Source organism: Takifugu rubripes, chromosome 20 (assembly GCF_901000725.2).
Source record: "Takifugu rubripes chromosome 20, fTakRub1.2, whole genome shotgun sequence".
NCBI lineage: Eukaryota > Metazoa > Chordata > Actinopteri > Tetraodontiformes > Tetraodontidae > Takifugu > Takifugu rubripes.
Window position 1 is genome coordinate 5,755,218 of NC_042304.1, and position 16,725 is coordinate 5,771,942.

General features: G+C 46.9%; 2 protein-coding genes and 2 long non-coding RNA genes across 6 annotated transcripts; 2 read left to right on the forward strand and 2 right to left on the reverse strand.

The window, feature by feature from the left end:
- The first annotated feature begins 954 nt into the window (after positions 1 to 954).
- Positions 955 to 3,057, forward strand: LOC101074522 (uncharacterized). Its single transcript, XM_011614738.2, has 5 exons — positions 955 to 1,115; positions 1,310 to 1,350; positions 1,433 to 1,507; positions 1,595 to 1,784; positions 2,526 to 3,057. The coding sequence occupies exons 1-5, from the start codon at positions 1,049 to 1,051 to the stop codon at positions 2,981 to 2,983; spliced, it is 831 nt and encodes a 276-aa protein (XP_011613040.1). The 5' UTR covers positions 955 to 1,048; the 3' UTR covers positions 2,984 to 3,057.
- A 143-nt stretch (positions 3,058 to 3,200) lies between these two features.
- On the forward strand, positions 3,201 to 6,203 carry faslg (Fas ligand (TNF superfamily, member 6)). Of its 2 annotated transcripts, XM_011614737.2 has the most exons (5): positions 3,201 to 4,334; positions 4,410 to 4,643; positions 5,150 to 5,192; positions 5,267 to 5,329; positions 5,500 to 6,203. In XM_011614737.2, exons 2-5 carry the CDS (start codon positions 4,530 to 4,532, stop codon positions 5,916 to 5,918), a joined length of 639 nt encoding a protein of 212 aa, XP_011613039.2. In that variant the 5' UTR covers positions 3,201 to 4,334; positions 4,410 to 4,529; the 3' UTR covers positions 5,919 to 6,203. The 2 variants fall into 2 exon arrangements, with proteins under 2 accessions (XP_011613039.2, XP_003974146.2); XM_003974097.3 differs by having other exon boundaries at positions 3,201 to 4,643.
- A 4,731-nt stretch (positions 6,204 to 10,934) lies between these two features.
- Positions 10,935 to 15,226, reverse strand: LOC115247273 (uncharacterized). 2 transcript variants are annotated; one of them, XR_003886314.1, is made up of 7 exons: positions 15,046 to 15,226; positions 13,461 to 13,515; positions 12,643 to 12,925; positions 12,463 to 12,527; positions 11,759 to 12,010; positions 11,564 to 11,647; positions 10,935 to 11,489 (listed from the first exon to the last, which is right to left on the reverse strand). It is a non-coding gene; the product is annotated as an uncharacterized lncRNA (long non-coding RNA). The 2 variants fall into 2 exon arrangements; XR_003886313.1 differs by having other exon boundaries at positions 12,631 to 12,925.
- A 195-nt stretch (positions 15,227 to 15,421) lies between these two features.
- On the reverse strand, positions 15,422 to 16,106 carry LOC115247274 (uncharacterized). Its single transcript, XR_003886315.1, has 3 exons — positions 15,904 to 16,106; positions 15,719 to 15,760; positions 15,422 to 15,541 (listed from the first exon to the last, which is right to left on the reverse strand). It is a non-coding gene; the product is annotated as an uncharacterized lncRNA (long non-coding RNA).
- Between the last annotated feature and the right edge of the window lie 619 nt (positions 16,107 to 16,725).

Consider the following 16,725-nt stretch of genomic DNA (forward strand, 5'->3'; position numbering starts at 1 on the left):
ACCCAAACACGATTTCATTAATTAACGCCAACCTTTAAAACTAACTATACAACCAATATAATGTGGTTAATATCTGTTTTTCACGCAATTGTATAATCGGGTCATGAGTATGTGTGTGAGTGTGCTTAGGTACATCTTTTATCAAATTCCTAATTTCAACTTTTTATATATGTAACTATTGAAAACACTGGGGGGCGTTTCAATATACCACCACCAGGAGGTACTAGTGTTGAATGTCGTTGAAGATTACACACACTACCTACAAAAGCACACAAGCACGCAATATAATACATTTAAACATTCCCTTGGTGGAGAGAATATTCCAAATAACGTAAGGAATAACACTTTTAGAGTACTAAGAAACGTTTAAGATGAAAATGATTTGATTATTATCAAAGAAATATAGGCAGTTGCGCCGATTTATTGGAAGAAAAATCCAACTGGTGAGGGAAAAGGCTATTCAAACATGGAGAGTAAAACTGAGGAGTTGCAACTAATGGTCTCTTAGGTGAGTCGTTTCCAATGTTGTCCTCGGGAAATATATATGCAACTAATATTTGCTACTATGGATATCGCTATACATGATAAAACCAAGAATTTCTTTGTAAAATTAATAAATTAGCATACAAATTTGATTTGAACTTGGTAGAGTACTGTTCCCCAGAGGTACTTCCGGTGCCCATTGTAAATTGGGTTAAAAAAAACTGTTATGACTATTATTAGATTATTAGAAATTCTCAGTTATCAATTATAGGCAAGTATTCACTGAGAAAAAATGGTAAAAGAAACATTGAAAGCGTTCATAGCAGCAAAGGTGGGACAGATTCAGAAGGAAAGGACATGTTTAATGTTTAAAAGACACACACTAGACATAAATAATGTGTTCCGTTAATGAATAAGTGTAGGACTCAAACAGGTTCAGCGGTGGCGGTACGCACCTGTGCGAACTAGGCCGCGAAGAAGAAGTATTGTCGCGTGAGTGGCCCACGTGGGCGTGACATCATGAGCGCGCCTCACGTGACATTGTTTGGTCTGGCCCGCGGTCAAGATGGCGAGGAATGAGGAAAAACAACAGGGTCGTTTGAACAGACTGTGGCTGCAGAAGGAGAGGGAAGGTGAGGAGCCGTGAAACCTGTAGGAGAGATCTTCATTTCTGGGATTTAAGACAGCGATGCGGCCATCTACCTTTAGCCCACAGCTAACAGGACAGCTAGTCCTCCCATAAAAATACACATGTGTTATTGTTAGCCGGCAAAATGACTTTCCATGCACTGTTTTTACATTAAATTGCGTTTTCCTTTGCGTGCAGAGGGGCGACTCAAAAATGTACACGAGCGGAGACCCAAGCTGGTAAAAAGAGTCAGCAACTTGATGTTTTAGCATTTTTAGCTGTCATCGGTTAGCTTGTTACAGCTAACATCTGTCTTTACAGTCCACTCTCAATTCAGCTACATCTGTGAAAAAATGGATCCCAAGTATCAAGAGCGAAATCGAGTATTATTTACGGGTGAGTGAAAACACTAGTAACGTGCAGTCGGTAGCGATTGTTGCTATGATCATTCTGTCTCTGCTTAATTCCTTTTTTTCCTCTCAGCAATCCCAACTGTCTCATTACCCAGAGAGGAAGATAACAGAGTTCCAGCAGAACATTGATGCTTTGGAAAAAGAGTACAAAAAGTTCATTGCTAAACTTCGAGTGCTTGATCCTTCCTGCAAACATAAGCCCTGGACTCCTCGACCCTACTGCAAAAGAAGAGGAGCCAGTCAAGAATCTGCAGCTGCTGGTCAGTCGGTGAAGGAGTTAATGCTGAAGCTTTTTGCTCATTATAAAGATTTGCCCTCTTCCATGTCATATATAATGTGTTTAAAGTAACGCTTAGGAAAGGATTTAGTGTTATTCTGCAATTACTAGATATGCACTGAATGTCTATGAATAAAAGAGCAATAAAACTGCAAAACCATGAACTTGCATATTGTGCAGTTTTACAGTGTTTACCCTTTAATTCATTAAGTAAAAAGTTATCATATAGGAAATTAGGGTCAATTTCAGCCCTCAAGGGTACCACAGTGGTGTTTCGAAGGTGTCCCCCCTACTACCAGTACATCTTTGAACTGAGAACCCACCACTTCTTAGCCCAGCCCCCCAATGACTGAGCTACCGCTAACTACAGGTACCCTTGAGCAAGGTAATGATAGACTGAGCACTGCATTCAGGGGTACCCTGCCTTTGCCCATATGCAGCTGGGAGAGCCCCCCCGTGACCCCAAAAGGGAATAGTGGTCAAGGTAAAGAAGAAGCTCAAGGCTAATTTTCTGGGAGAAGTCGCCAGCTGATCGCAGGGCTGACAATATCAATTTAATTCAGACTGATTCCCTTATTCTTGCTTTTCTCTGTTCTTGTCTTGCCTTTATAAGACTACAAAAATTACTGTATTCTTCCTGATGACTCCACTTTGGTGAACTCCTCCTTTAACACAACAATCAGTGACCTTTGATCGCTCTGTGCATCTTTTCTCTTGTTTTCAGCAATAGTCCCTCGGACGGGGTATCACAGCACCTTAGACGGGCCCCATCCTTCCAGCCCTCCACGGACCCTGTGTCAAGACCAAACACCTCCCCCTGTCTGTGAGGATCAGGACCAGCCCCTCTCCTTTGATTGCACAAGGCTGGCAGTGGCCACCGCAGCGTTCCGTGGACCTTTGAACCAGCTGGGCTCCTCACAAACACAGAGCATGGTCAAGGTGCTCCAGTCTAGCCTGCCAAACCTCGGTTCATCATCAAGGCAGTCAAGTGTGTCTCAGAGCAGAGGCTCGGTCAGCGCCAATGGGAAGACAGTGGCGCCCACCGTCTGTTGTAAATTACAATATGAAAGAAAGGAGAGGACACCTGGAAAACCATCTACTACTGGGACAACACGGGAGAGGACAGCTCATGTCCTGGGATTGGACTGTTATTCTTCCTCAGATGAAGCCTGTGACACATGATGCTTTTGTTTCTCTGACCTACAATTGAAATTAATGCAGCTTCGTTGCCTATTCACATTAAATATTACCCTAAACGATGTTTTATATGTTCCACTCACTGCCAGACGGAAATTCTCGTTTGCAAGAAGATTGTGATGCCAGACAGACTGCGACGCTCTTTGTCATTTGCAGGCAATACCTCTGATTGAGAAATCAGTCACCACGACCACAGCTCCCTCCATTATACAACAGAAAGAGCACAGGCGGTGAGAAACAGGCAGCAATTCATCCAAATTCTTGCTGATTCAGTGAATGACGTACATCCTCCAGTGTCATCAAATTAACTGGAGCACCTACACAGAATAAAGCTCGGTTAGACCCCAAAACCAGACCCTCCCACCTTAAGCAGTCACAGCGACTGCTCCGCTTGAAGAGGACCGCTTTCAGCCTGACGTTTCTGGGAAACACACTCGAAACACTTAATTGTGCGAATCCTCTGCGCACATTATGGTAACAGTCGGAGATGGGGATCATCCTTTGTTCAGGGGCTGGAGAAACGAAACCTAACATCTGAGAGGAAGAAGCTTGGGGGGGTCGCCTCCTCTGGAAGTGACCAAAGTCAAATGATAAAGTTAAATGACTTTCCACACATACTTGGCTCACAGGTCTTGTGAATAATGGTTTGTTGTGGTTGATATTTCAGGTGTGGGATGAATTGAGACCTGCTGCAGTAATATTTGTAATGTTTACTCAGATTATCTAAAGGTGTTGCAGAAAGTTGCTACCACATTGAAGGAACAGCTTAATTGTGCTGCGCCCTTGGAGCCTCACCCCGAAAGCGGCAACGGCCGTGGCGTGCGCAAGTGCACATGTGGTGAGGCTGTGTTGAGCTTTCCGGTAATTGTAACTGTGAGGTCTTTGTCGGGTTTAGATTCTCACCTCTAAAGCACCGTCTGTCTACCAGCGAGCAATAAAGAAGACATGCATCCTTTTCATGTGGCAGCATCTATCCCACTGAGAATAACCTACAGAAGCTGCTGCGTCACTGTTTTCTAACAATACACACTGAATTATTGCTATTGGACAAATATTCTCTGGCAGCGTTGGAACACGGTCGCCTTAAAGAGTCAGGGCAGGTGGCTGTGGTCAGTGGTCGGTCGGCCCTTTGACTCCATCAGTGGCGTCTGCGATGTGGTTTGGGAGCTGAGGATCACTTTAAAGCCAAAGTGGCAACATGGAAGATCTCGTCCTTCATGCGCGCACTCATCTATAGTCTGGTTTGTGTGGGAGGGCTTTGTGGGAGGTGAATAATTTGACATATGTGGTGTCAGAGATGCTCAGATGAAGAAGTCCACACCTCCTCTGTGCAGAGGTAACAGACGCACGCAGCTGGCTTTACAGCAGGACCTTCGCCATGAGCTGTGACCAGACGTACCCTTTCCCACAGGTGTTCCTGGTGGACGCAGGTGGCTCGCAACATCCCGACCAACCACCGGGCCTCGTGCCCTGCTGGTCTCACCCCCCCAGCCTGGAGAGCGCGGGCAGGCGCCAGAAGAGCCGGGGCAGCATGGGGGTGAGCCCCTGCACGGCTCTGGTGGTCCTGATGCTGTTCCTGCTGGTTTTCGCAGGCCTGGGGTTCGAGGCGTACGAGATTTATCAAATGAAGAAAGAGCTGAGACAGGTAAGATGGTGCTGACTGGCCTGTCTGAGGAGTTTGTTCTTAATTAATTAATTAATTAATTATTTAATTAATTATTTATTGTGAACGTGGCTGCAGCAGCGTGGACGTACACGGGTTAAAAACCTGAATGTTCACAGTAAGAAGTGTTCATGATCGGCGTTCATCAGTGGGCAGATTTGTAGTGCAGTTTTCATGAGAAAAGTCTAAAAGGTGTGAGTTTCTGTGGCTTTGATGGGTGTGTGTGTGTGGGGGGGGGCGTAAGGTGGCAGGGTGGAAAACCAAGCTGGAAAGTTAACGCACATCTGCAATGTTTAATAATTAACGATTTCGGCTCACGTCTTGACATTTAAGCCCGCAGACCTCAGTTTTACATGTTCCATCTGTGGACACCCGGCCAGAGACAGGAAATCCTCTGCAGCGCTCTGAGAGAGCGCAGACAGCCGAGCGCTGGTGTGATGTGGTAATGAGATTCCTCTTTTTTTGTTCTTCTTTTGTTCTCACTGAAGGTGAAACCCGTGAGTGAGTTTAATGTGGCTCAGAAGCAGATCGGTGAGTATAAACACACTCAGATAAATAACTTCCCTAAAGAGACAGAGGAGGTGATGGTCATCTGTCGTTTTCAGGTCTCTATGAACCTCTTCTGAAGGATGAGGATGATAGAGAGAGACCTGCTGCCCACGTTATAGGTAGGATGAAACAGAAACTGCTCCTGTTACCACTTTAATCATGTGATGTTTTCCTAAATTTACTAAACGGAAAACTCATCGCCAACACTAGATTCATTCAACCAGCCAGTCTTTTCATCGGTCTCACTGTGTTTTTGGGAGCGACTGACAGGATTTCTCATGTGTTTCAGGGCGTATTGAAAAGGAGAAGTTCTCCAAGACTTTGAGGTGGGAGTCACGAGTCGGCCGAGCGTTCACCTCAGGGGGGGTCTCTTACCAGTTCCAGGACGGAGCTCTGCAGGTCAACGAGACGGGAATCTACCACATTTACTCGCGGGTGGAGCTGGTCTTCAGAGACTGCTCCCCCACCTCCTCCTTCCACCACTTGGTGTTTGTGAGGAGAGGAGGACGGCCTTCGCCTCTGACCCTGATGGAGGCCCACAGAGCGGGTTTCTGCCGTCAGCAGTCCGCGCACCCCTGGACCGCTGAGAGCTACCTCGCCTCCGCCCTGCAGCTGCAGACCCACGACAGAGTTTATGTCAACGTGTCGCACCCCACCTTTCTCAGTCACACGCATTACGCCAACTTCTTTGGTCTCTATAAGATCTGACTGTCAGAAGCAGCGGATGATAGTGTTTCTATAGAATGTAAACAGGCGACAGCGTCTCTTCAGTCTCCACTTTTTAGTGTTTTAATATGAAAACGACCCGTGAGGCGTTCACTGACAGCTCAAAGCGATTCGTTTGTAGACCACCATCTCTTAACACTAATGTGCTGATGAAGTTGTATCTTATATGAAATATTTATTTTTAATATATCTGACTAAATGTGTGCTCATGGAAACCCAAAGATCCAAATCTGTGATTGATTTAAAGTAATAAATAATTTAATCTGACACCAGATCAGTACGGTTGATGTCTGCGCTTTGCCAACACCCACATGAGTTCTGTCTGTAACCATTGGAAAGTATTTAAATCATCAGAGGGATAAAGGTGTCGATAAAGGTTCCACTGAGCTGCAGTGGAACCTGGTGCTGCTCAGTTGAGGTTCCTGAATGTCGACCAGGTCGGGGATTTCAAACGCTGACCGTACTTCTGTGCGCTTGCATTTTTGCAACAGTTTCTTTTTCTGCAACTCGACACCTTCATTTGCAGCCCACCACAAGCACTCACATCAGCCAACAATCAGGAGATAGCGTCAAATCTGGGGGGCAGCCGTGGCACGCTTGACATGCATTTCCTTCCTGTGTGAAAAAGACAAGGGTCTAAACTTGCGTGCAGATTGATGCTTGTAGAAGAGGTTGCGTTTCGTTTAATTCGTGCGGTAAAGTTAGAACGCATCGTCCCTTTCCTGTGAAGACGCTGCTGTTTCTCAGAAATCCGATGAATCCTCTTATTAAACGTGATTAATTTGAGCCAGATCACAAGCCTAACAGCTTCTGTCTGTGCTGTTATTGTACTGACATAAATGAGTGAATCGGTTTGCTTTTCCTGTTGGGTTGTGAGACAGTGAAGCGTCTGTGCACAAGGAACATCTCGAGGAAGCCATTTTAATGACCTACTTTAATAACAGTTCCTGTGCTGATGCTTCGTCATCCTTTTCTGTTCTACTTCCTTTGTAACAGATGGATTTAATCTGCCAGGTATGTGCTCAAATGATCAAACCATTAAAAAAACAACCACCAGGGATCTGCAGGTATTGTCTGGGGTCCTCATTTTAAATGTTCTCCCCTGTCTGGGTTCTGTCCTGGTACTCTTGGCTTCCAACAGTCCATGGGCGTGCGTGTGTGTGTGTGTGTGGGGGGGGGGGGCTGTTCTTGTCCTCGCTGCTCACTGAGTACCAACATCCATGTTCCACTAGCAAAGTGACATTTTTGGGAAGTGAGGACATTTTTGCTGTTCCTCACATCTTCAGACGATTGTTTTGGTTTTGGGATAGAGGTTGGGTAAGTTGGGATGGTTCCGGTTAGGGTGAGGGGCTGGGTAATGCATTATGCCTATGAAAGTCCTCACAAAGATAGAAGTACAAGGGTGTGTTCATGGTGGGAAGGCGAATATATGTGAGTGCAGAAAGAGCACCCAGGACTTACTCACTAAGTGTGATGTCATATCTGTGCTTTGTATTACCTGACATCAGCTGAACATCAAAGCAGGACAGTTGTGGTTGTTATGGCAACCTATCAGCTGGCCCTCTTTCATATTGAGCTGGTCATCGGTAGCTTTTGACTAATGAGTGGAAAATGAAACCAGAATCTCTGCTGAACTGCATCAATATGCTGCGTTTTAACCATTTGCAATATACCCATTGTACCAGTGACGTGCGGTGAGGTTCATGGCTGCTGAGGCACGGACTCCTCAAGAGTCAGATTTACGATTGTAAGAACTGGAAAAAAGCATCTTATTTCACCATTTTCCCAACAGCATACAACTACTGCTAATGCTTCATATCCCATCAGCATTCCTCTTTCAATTACACTCACAAACCAACACAAACATATACACAGGAACATATTTGTCCTATAAAGAACTTTCTTTTATAGCTATGGATAGAGCACCCATCTTGTGACATATATACTGCAAACAAATTAAAGTGCAGAGATGTGTGCACCACAAATTTAATTTTGACCAACAGTAAAAGTTATTTTTCAAACTTTCAAAATTCTGGTGCTTCAATAAATTTTAATAAAGTTTGCCTATTAAAATGAGCCAGCACTGAAGCGAGAAAGCACCTGCCAGCTTGCGTACGCCCCCTTGAGTTGAGGCAGAGTACTGCCTCACTTGCTGACTTTTCTCTGCACTTTATTGTGCGATCAGCAGGAATAGTTCTCTCACACGTGCATATAAGACATTACATAGACTGCAGAAAGTCATGGTGTATAACGACTATTTCTGTAAAGTTCATATTAGCGATATGCTGAGGAACAAAAACTGGCATACGTCATGCAACCCAGTTTGTATTGGATCATGCAGTCAGACGTGAGGCACAATTCGCCCCTGCCTCTCGCGGGGTTTTTGCCCTGGATTTGATCGGAAAAACTGAAATTTGGCAAATTTTACTCAATAAAATGGCAGAAATCCATCCATCCATCCACTACCGCTTATCCGGGGTCGGGTCGCGGGGGCAGCAGCCTAAGGAGAGAAGCCCAGACTTCCCTCTCCCCAGTTACCTCTTCCAGCTCATCCGGGGGGATCCCCAGGCGTTCCCAGACCAGTCGAGAGACATAGTCTCTCCAACGTGTCCTGGGTCTTCCCGGGGGTCTCCTACCGGAGGGACATGCCCTGAACACCTCACCAGGGAGGCGTCCAGGGGGCATCCTAACTAGATGCCCAAGCCACCTCATCTGGCTCCTCTCAACGCGGAGGAGCAGCGGCTCTACTCCGAGCTCCTCCCGGATGGCAGAGCTTCTCACCCTATCTCTAAGGGAGAGCCCAGCCACCCTACGGAGGAGGCTCATTTCGGCCGCTTGTACCCGTGATCTTGTTCTTTCGGTCATTACCCAAAGCTCATGACCATAGGTGAGGGTAGGAACGAAGATCGACCGGTAAATCTCTCTTCACCACTACGGACGGGTCAGATCCGCCTGTCGATCTCCCGCTCCATTCTTCCCTCACTCGTGAACAAGACCCCGAGGTAGTTGAACTCCTCCACTTGGGCAGGATCTCCTCCTTGACCCGGTGAAGGCACTTCACACTTTTCCGGTTGAGAACCATGGCCTCGGATTTGGAGGTGCTGATTTTCATCCCAGCCGCTTCACATGCGGCGGCGAACCGATCCAGTGATCGTTGGAGGTCACGGGCCGATGACGCCTCACCGGAAACGAGTTTGACTTACTGCCAGCAATTCGGACCAAACTCTGACACCGATCGTACAGGGAGCGGACGGCCCGCATCAGCGGGCCCGACACTCCATACTCTCGGAGAACCCCCCACAGGACCCCCCGAGGGACACGGTCGAATGCCTTCTCCAAGTCCACAAAACACATGTGGACTGGTTGGGCAAACTCCCATGCACCCTGGAAGACCTCGCTGAGGGTGTAGAGCTGGTCCACTGTTCCACGCCCAGGACGAAAACCACATTGCTCCTCCTGAATCCGAGGTTCGACTATCCGGCGGACCCTCCTCTCCAGTACCCCTGAATAGACCTTACCAGGGAGGCTGAGGAGTGTGATCCCCCTATAGTTGGAACATTTTTTCATATTAAAAAGAGGGACTACCACCCCGGTCTGCCAATCCAGGGGCACCGCCCCCAATGTCCACACGATGTTGCAGAGTCGAGTCAGCCACGACAGCCCTACAACATCCAGAGCCTTAAGGAACTCTGGGCGGATCTCATCCACCCCCGGGGTTTTTTGACTACCTCGGCAACTTCAGCCCCGGAGATATGAGAGCCTATCCCCAGGTCCCCAGGCCCTACTTCCTCACTGGAAGGCGTGTTGGTGGGGTTGAGGAGGTCCTCGAAGTATTCCTTCCACTGATCCACAACATCCCGAGTTGAGGTCAGCAGCAGAAAATGGCAGAAATGTGTAGTCAGACTCCAAACTTCATCCCATCACATGATTATCAACATTTATCGTCGTCATCATATATCATTATTGACCCTTATGTCAACATCCACTGCAAATAAAATCACATTAGTAGAGATAAAGCAGTAAAACGAAATTAATTTTAAGGCAAGTATTGAAGTTACTGGAAGAAGAAAAAAAAACATTTCAAATTGGAACGTTGAATCTGTTCGCATTAGCGCCGCTAGAGGGTGTAAATGTTTCACCCAACGATAGAATTTCCTCTGCTGAACCGAGAACTCGGGAATATACACTGTATATATACGTAGATACAAATATCAACCAAAATATTTTTATTTCTCTATAATTGTGTAGTAGTGCGCATCATTCTACTTTGTTGAGACAAATTTTTAAATGAGTTCCAACTTTCAATTGCTTAAAAGGAAAGAGAGATGTATAATTATTAATATCCCATGTATAATATGTCATGTACAATAAAAGGGTTTTCCCCCATTTCACACCAGTGAGGTCATACACTGAATGACAATGACAATCTAACACACATATTTCCAAAGACAAAGTTAGTGAAGCTTAGATATGATATGATCACAAAGCAATGCTCTGTGAGAATGATGATTTATTTAGCGGTTGCATTATTGGTGTGAAAATGTTTTATGATCATTTCCCTGATGTGACCACAGCGTTGGGTGGTCAAAATAATTTAACGATTAACTGCTGCAACCTTTAAATTGCCTTTGATGTCTAATCTGTCCAGAGACCAGAAATCCCCATGAGTGTTTTGTGGTCAAAAAGAAACAACTAGCCACACACACACACATACGTGTGGTTGCTCAGTCTGTTCGGGGGCTGGGCTGAGAAGTGGAGGGTTCTCAGTTAGAATCCCCAGTGCAGACAAAACATTGATGGTGTTCTGGTAGTATGGAGAGCTGCAGAGGTACTCTTGAGCAAGGTAATGAACCCAGAAATGCCCATATAGGGCCCTACAATGAACTGGCAACTCATCCAGGGGTGGACCCTGCCTTCGCTCATTGTGTACCCTCCCCGTGACCCCAAAAGGGATAAAGTGGTGAAGAAGATGAGACAAGACGAGATAGTCCTCTACTTTTTACCTGTATTTGTGAGACACACACTAGTGCATGTACATTAATCACATACAAGTAGCAGGAGGCAGCCATTCTACAGCACCCAGGGAGCAACATCAGCAGCTTGGCTGAGAAGGTGAACTGGCACGTTGACAGTGCATCCTTACTAATATGTTGTGGCAGGGACTTGAACCATTTGAGAACCACTACACCCCAGCTGAGGTGATGAACACGTCGATCCCTTTCTTTAAGTTTGGAATTACTTGGTTCTTGGTTACTTGGTTCTAAATAAATGGATGTTAGAAATCTGGGAGGGTGGGAGAAATAAACAAAGGAAATGGAAACTTCTCAACATCCAGCTGTGGTAATATTGTGTGTGCACAACAAACTAAAACAAGCTGATACCAAATAATAACAGGAAGATCAGTTTTAGCCTCAAACCAAGAAGGGGTCCATTTCTTCAGGCAGATGAACTCGAGAAAAACATGGTTAGGGTTGATCAAACGGGAGGAGGTGGTTTGGGTCAGATTAAGAAGGTGATTCACAGTGGAGAAGAACAACGTGCAACGGTCTGGAGCTAATTCAATGAAGAAGAAGAGCCAATGAGTGAGCAGTCTACAGGATGTGGTCAGCAAAAGAGTTTTGACTTACTGTGAATGGAACTGCTCAGGACAATCTATCCCAGCACAGAAACCCTAAAGTTAAACTCGGAACCCTGCACCTTCGCAGAATCTCCTGTTGCACGAAGGGAACATTATTACAAAATTAAATCTGCACGTGTTCAAATGTGCCACCAAGAACCTCCACCCCGAGCCTCAAGGGCTAACACATGAAGGCAACACTCACTCTGCTCCCAAATAAAAGGTGTCAGGCTGTAGACGGGAATGCACCTTTTCTGACAGCAGGCAGGGGGGTCCACCAGCATGCTTTCTTTTAGTCAGCACTACTCTTCCTGGCACTGTACCTCATGCATTCACCATCTCTAAATTTCTCATATTTGTATCATGCCTGGATGGTTTCATGTAGCTGGAGAAGCGGACAGATACTGGCAGAGCTGGGCGGGGGGGGGGGATTTCCCGTCCCATCTTGGCTGTGAGGCTGTTAAGGAAAAGGAGATGATAAATGCCATCAAGCGGTAAACAAGCAGTTTGACTGTAGCCCACTCATGATGCGAGATAAAGCTTATCGGCCAGCCTGGAGGTGGGATGAAAGTGCCCTGGGGGACTCCCCGTCCATGTTTTGGGAAATCTTCTCTAGTGTACGTGTGCATGTAAGAGAATAATTGTGTGCTTGTATCTCATTCACTTTTGATGCCTGTCACTTTCTCTCTAATTCACTAGCACACACACACACACACACACACACACACTCACACACACACACACACACACACATACACGCACACACACGCACACTTTCTGTATTTCCACACATGTGATGTTTATCTAGGTCTGCCTTGTTCTCCTGACAGCTGTCCTGTTTGATGCTCATACGAGTTCACAATGACTCACCCGGCCTCGCAGAGCTGTTGCGCTTAGCATCACACTTACTCTCTTAGGAGCACGGCACCGAAAACGTGTAGGTGGATTGTCCAAGAAATGTGCCCATGGTCTCCCTGTGTGAATGAAATGGAAAGACTGAATTTACCAGAAACGTAGGTTGTAGATTATAACTTTATATAATCTGGCTGTCAATCCTTTCTGCATATAACTAAGCACCTTTCCTGTTACCGTCAGCTGGCATGTGCCACATGTGTTTTTCTCCGCATGTTAAAGTCCCGCATCGTGGGAAATTGTGCTCGAGACATTGGTGCTGTGTCACCGCTGGAGTTGTCGCCGTCCATGGCGTCGTCTTCTTCTTGAACGTCCAGATCTGTTACAACCCAGGCACCTGCAGCTAACTTCCATAAACTTCATAAACTTGACCACGTCCATATCAACAGGGGTGGACTTTGAACCCACGGAGGTACATCCCAGAGAGGCCATGGCTGTGGGGGCATCTCAAGCTCAGCACCTCAATCAGAACAGAAGAGACGGGTGAACATGTTCTCAAATGTGGTGCAAGAGAACTACAGAAGTCAGAAGAGAATACATGGGTCCATTATTTGGTTTGGCATCTGTGTCCTGCATAATGATGTGTGAGGAGGAGGTCGAGCTGGAGGAGAGGAGAGGAGGGGAGGGGAGGGGAGGAGGGGAAGGGAGGAGAGGAGGGGAGGAGAGGAGAGGAGGGGAGGAGAGGAGAGGAGAGGAGAGGAAAGGAAAGGAAAGGAGAGGAGAGGAGAGGAGAGGAGAGGAGAGGAGAGGAGAGGAGAGGAGAGGAGAGGAGGGGAGGGGAGGGGAGGGGAGAGGAGAGGAGAGGAGAGGAGAGGAGAGGAGAGGAGAGGAGAGGAGAGGAGAGGAGAGGAAAGGAAAGGAAAGGAAAGGAAAGGAAAGGAAAGGAAAGGAAAGGAAAGGAAAGGAAAGGAAAGGAGAGGAGAGGAGAGGAGGGGAGAGGAGAGGAGAGGAGAGGAGAGGAGGGGAGGGGCTGCAGTAATGAATGGGTGACCTACCATACATAGATAGATGGCTGTGCTGTGAATGGCTTCCAGTTGAACAGTTTCCTCCCTTTAGACAAGTAAATGTTTCAAGCTCAACGGTGGAAAATACTGACACAGACTTTTCACAGACTGAATCATCCATATTCTCTTGAAACATTTGTGGGTGTAAACTGGACCCCACAGAGGAGGGATGTGGGACTCTCCCCCACTGATCTTTTTCCTATGGAAACATGAAATCTTCACATAACTGAAAGCTCAAATTCTCAAAAGTGGTGATCACACAATTTTAGCGGCTCTAAAAGTATCGGATATACAGAAAAATCTCTTTGTTGCTGTTTTAACAAGTCAACAGAGTGGAGGTGTTTGTTGAGGTGTTTTGAGGATGCTTTTGAGGTGGATCGCTGATCAGAGGTAGCAGTCAGCATGTTCAGACATGTTCCCACAAAGACAGGAAACTCTACCAGGAAGTCACCACAGCAGCACTTGAAATTTTGCCTCTCACAGGATAGACAATGAACCATCGGTCCTTGTGTTTTCCATGTAGCCTTCCATATTAAAAACGCTAACGTGACTTCAGATCATCATTCGCTGCTCATCCACAAAGGTCCTCATTCATCCAGCTCACGGTAATCCATTGAGGTTGAGTTGAGTAGACCGTTAAAATGAACTGGTAGATGCTTTTCAGAAAAAAAGAGAATCCTCATTCTGTCCAAATGACTCTGTGCTGGACACAGTGCTTCTATACTTTACTAGTCCACTTTACTAGTAATTCGACCCAAGATGTGACCTGGGGCCTCCAAACAAAATGAGACCACCCCCATTGGCCGGGGAGAAGAATACATTGCTGGTTATGGACGCCGAGCTTGGTGAAGGCCAGATGACGGCAGTAAAAGGGGGAGATGGGGGAGGATTGCGAGAAAGCGTGGTGAATGGATAACATCTTTACCTACAGTCAACAGTCACACAGGAAGTCAGTCTGGCCAGTGTGGTGGGAAACGAGCAGTTGTGAAGGGGATGTTTCTGTGTCACAGTGGAAACTAAACTGGCAATATAGGCAGAGATGGTTTCCAGCGCCACCTCCCCCAGCAGGTCACCAGCAAAGCAATGGGATGAAGGTTGAGTAAGAGTGAGCGAAGCAGGGGGATTTATAAAGCCCACCAGTCAGGCAGTGGTGGAAAAAGGAAGCTTGCTGACGTATGGCAGCACAGCACAGCACACATCTGGTGTCCAAACAGACACGCCAGACACCAGCGTCTCCCACCCACGTGCATCTAAAATTTAAAATATGTGAGGAATGATGTGAATTCGTATGTCAGTCTCCCTAACATGGAATGTAGTCGGGTTTTGGCGAACCGCTCAGACATGTTTTAGACTGTTTGAAAAGTCAGTCGGACGCAGGATGTTTTCTTCACCACCATCACTGGGAATAATCAAACTGAAAACAGATGCTCTCTACATTCTTGTCGAGCTTGTTTTATTCAATACCAAGTAAGCCAAGCAACTCCCACTGGACCTGTCCTCTAAAAAAAAAGTGATTTAGAAGAGTTTACAGTTAATGGAGGCGAGAAAAATGTCTGGATTGTTGATGACAACCCACCCAGTCAAGCCTATGCACTCGCACATTTTAATGCCTTCTGGATAGAAGCTGGTCCTCAGCCAAGAGGTCCTGAACTGGACCTGTAGGTAGGTCAGTCGGTAGCAGGCAGGCAGGCAGGCAGGCAGGCGGGCGGGCAGGCAGGCAGACAGGCAGGTAGACAGGCAGGCAGGCAGACAGGCAGGCAGACAGGCAGGCAGGCAGACAGACAGGCAGGCAGGCAGACAGGCAGGCAGACAGGCAGGTAGACAGGCAGGCGGGCGGGCAGGCAGGCAGACAGGCAGGCAGACAGGCAGGTAGACAGGCAGGCAGGCAGGCAGGCAGGCAGACAGGCAGGCAGGCAGGCGGGCAGGCGGGCAGGCAGGGAGGCGGGCAGGCGGGCAGGCGGGCAGGCGGGCAGGCGGGCAGACGGGCAGGCGGGCAGGCGGGCAGGCGGGCAGGCGGGCAGGCAGACAGGCAGGCGTTGGTGTGGGTGCTGCTTAGGGTGGCGTTGTGGTTTCTGAGAAGAAACAGAAGCTCTTTTGTCATCCAAGGTTGCTGGAGGGGAAACTGCTGGATCTGCTGCTTCCCAGCAATGATGTTGATGTATGCACTGTTATCCTGTTCAAAAATGTCCCTGAAGCAGTCCCGCAGTTTAGCCAGTGTGCCTTAAATGGTTCAGGTAGCCTCTACTCACCTTCTGAGGGGTACATGAGCAGCGAGAAATGGTCAGAGAGCTCTAGATGACAAAGAGGCACAGCGATATAAACACGCTTTACAATGAAATAACCACAGTCTAGTTTCAGCCAGCCTATCGTGCACTTTACATGCTGCTCCAAATTGGGGAAGCAGATCAGGACAAAATTCCCAAATCCAAAGCACCTCAGTCGTCTGAGGAAAGCGGTCTTCTATTTTTCCCTCTTCTTCGTTGACCAGAGCTTGCTATTTCTGCAGCAGCGCTCCAAGTGTTCACGTCCTCTTTATTCTCAGTATTCTTTTAGAATCATCATGTCTTAGGCAGAGGTTCACACAAACTGTTTAGTCTGGCCGACCTAATGAGGATTGATATCTGTAAAATGTCCTGCTGGCCTTTGGAATGCACTGGTGAAACTCATCTGATACTGCTACATTTGTAGCACTCCCCTCTCTCTGTCTCTGATTTGCTGTCTCAGGAAGTCCTCTTTCGATTATGTAAACAGCGGCAGAATATGGGGGTGGAGGGGGACGAAGTTTAATTACACATTTACCGAAACTGCACGATTAATCTTTCTTCCCTTTCTTCCCTTAAAGCTCCAAGGAGCGCATTTTTGGCAGAAGTGCTGAGATTACAGTTTTAAGTTGTTTTTACTATTTAAGAGCAAACTGCTATGTTAGGATTCCTAAAGAACTAAAATGGCAGGACAGCTAAACTCTGGCATCTTGTTCATGTGGGAGCAACAGCTGCAGCATTTTGACAGTTTTATCACCATTGCTACGTCACTCCAGAGATCAAGGAACGGGCTGACTCAGCCATCTACACTTTTGTTCAGCAGGATTCTCTAACCAGAATCATCGTCATTAGACCCTCATCAAGAGATCGCTCGGGCCTTACTTCCAAATAACAGATGACAAATATAGAAGTATATAATATTTTTGCCTTGGCTAGTAACACCACATGATTTTCACCCAAGTGACCTTACATTGCGTCACCGCCATACAATAGGA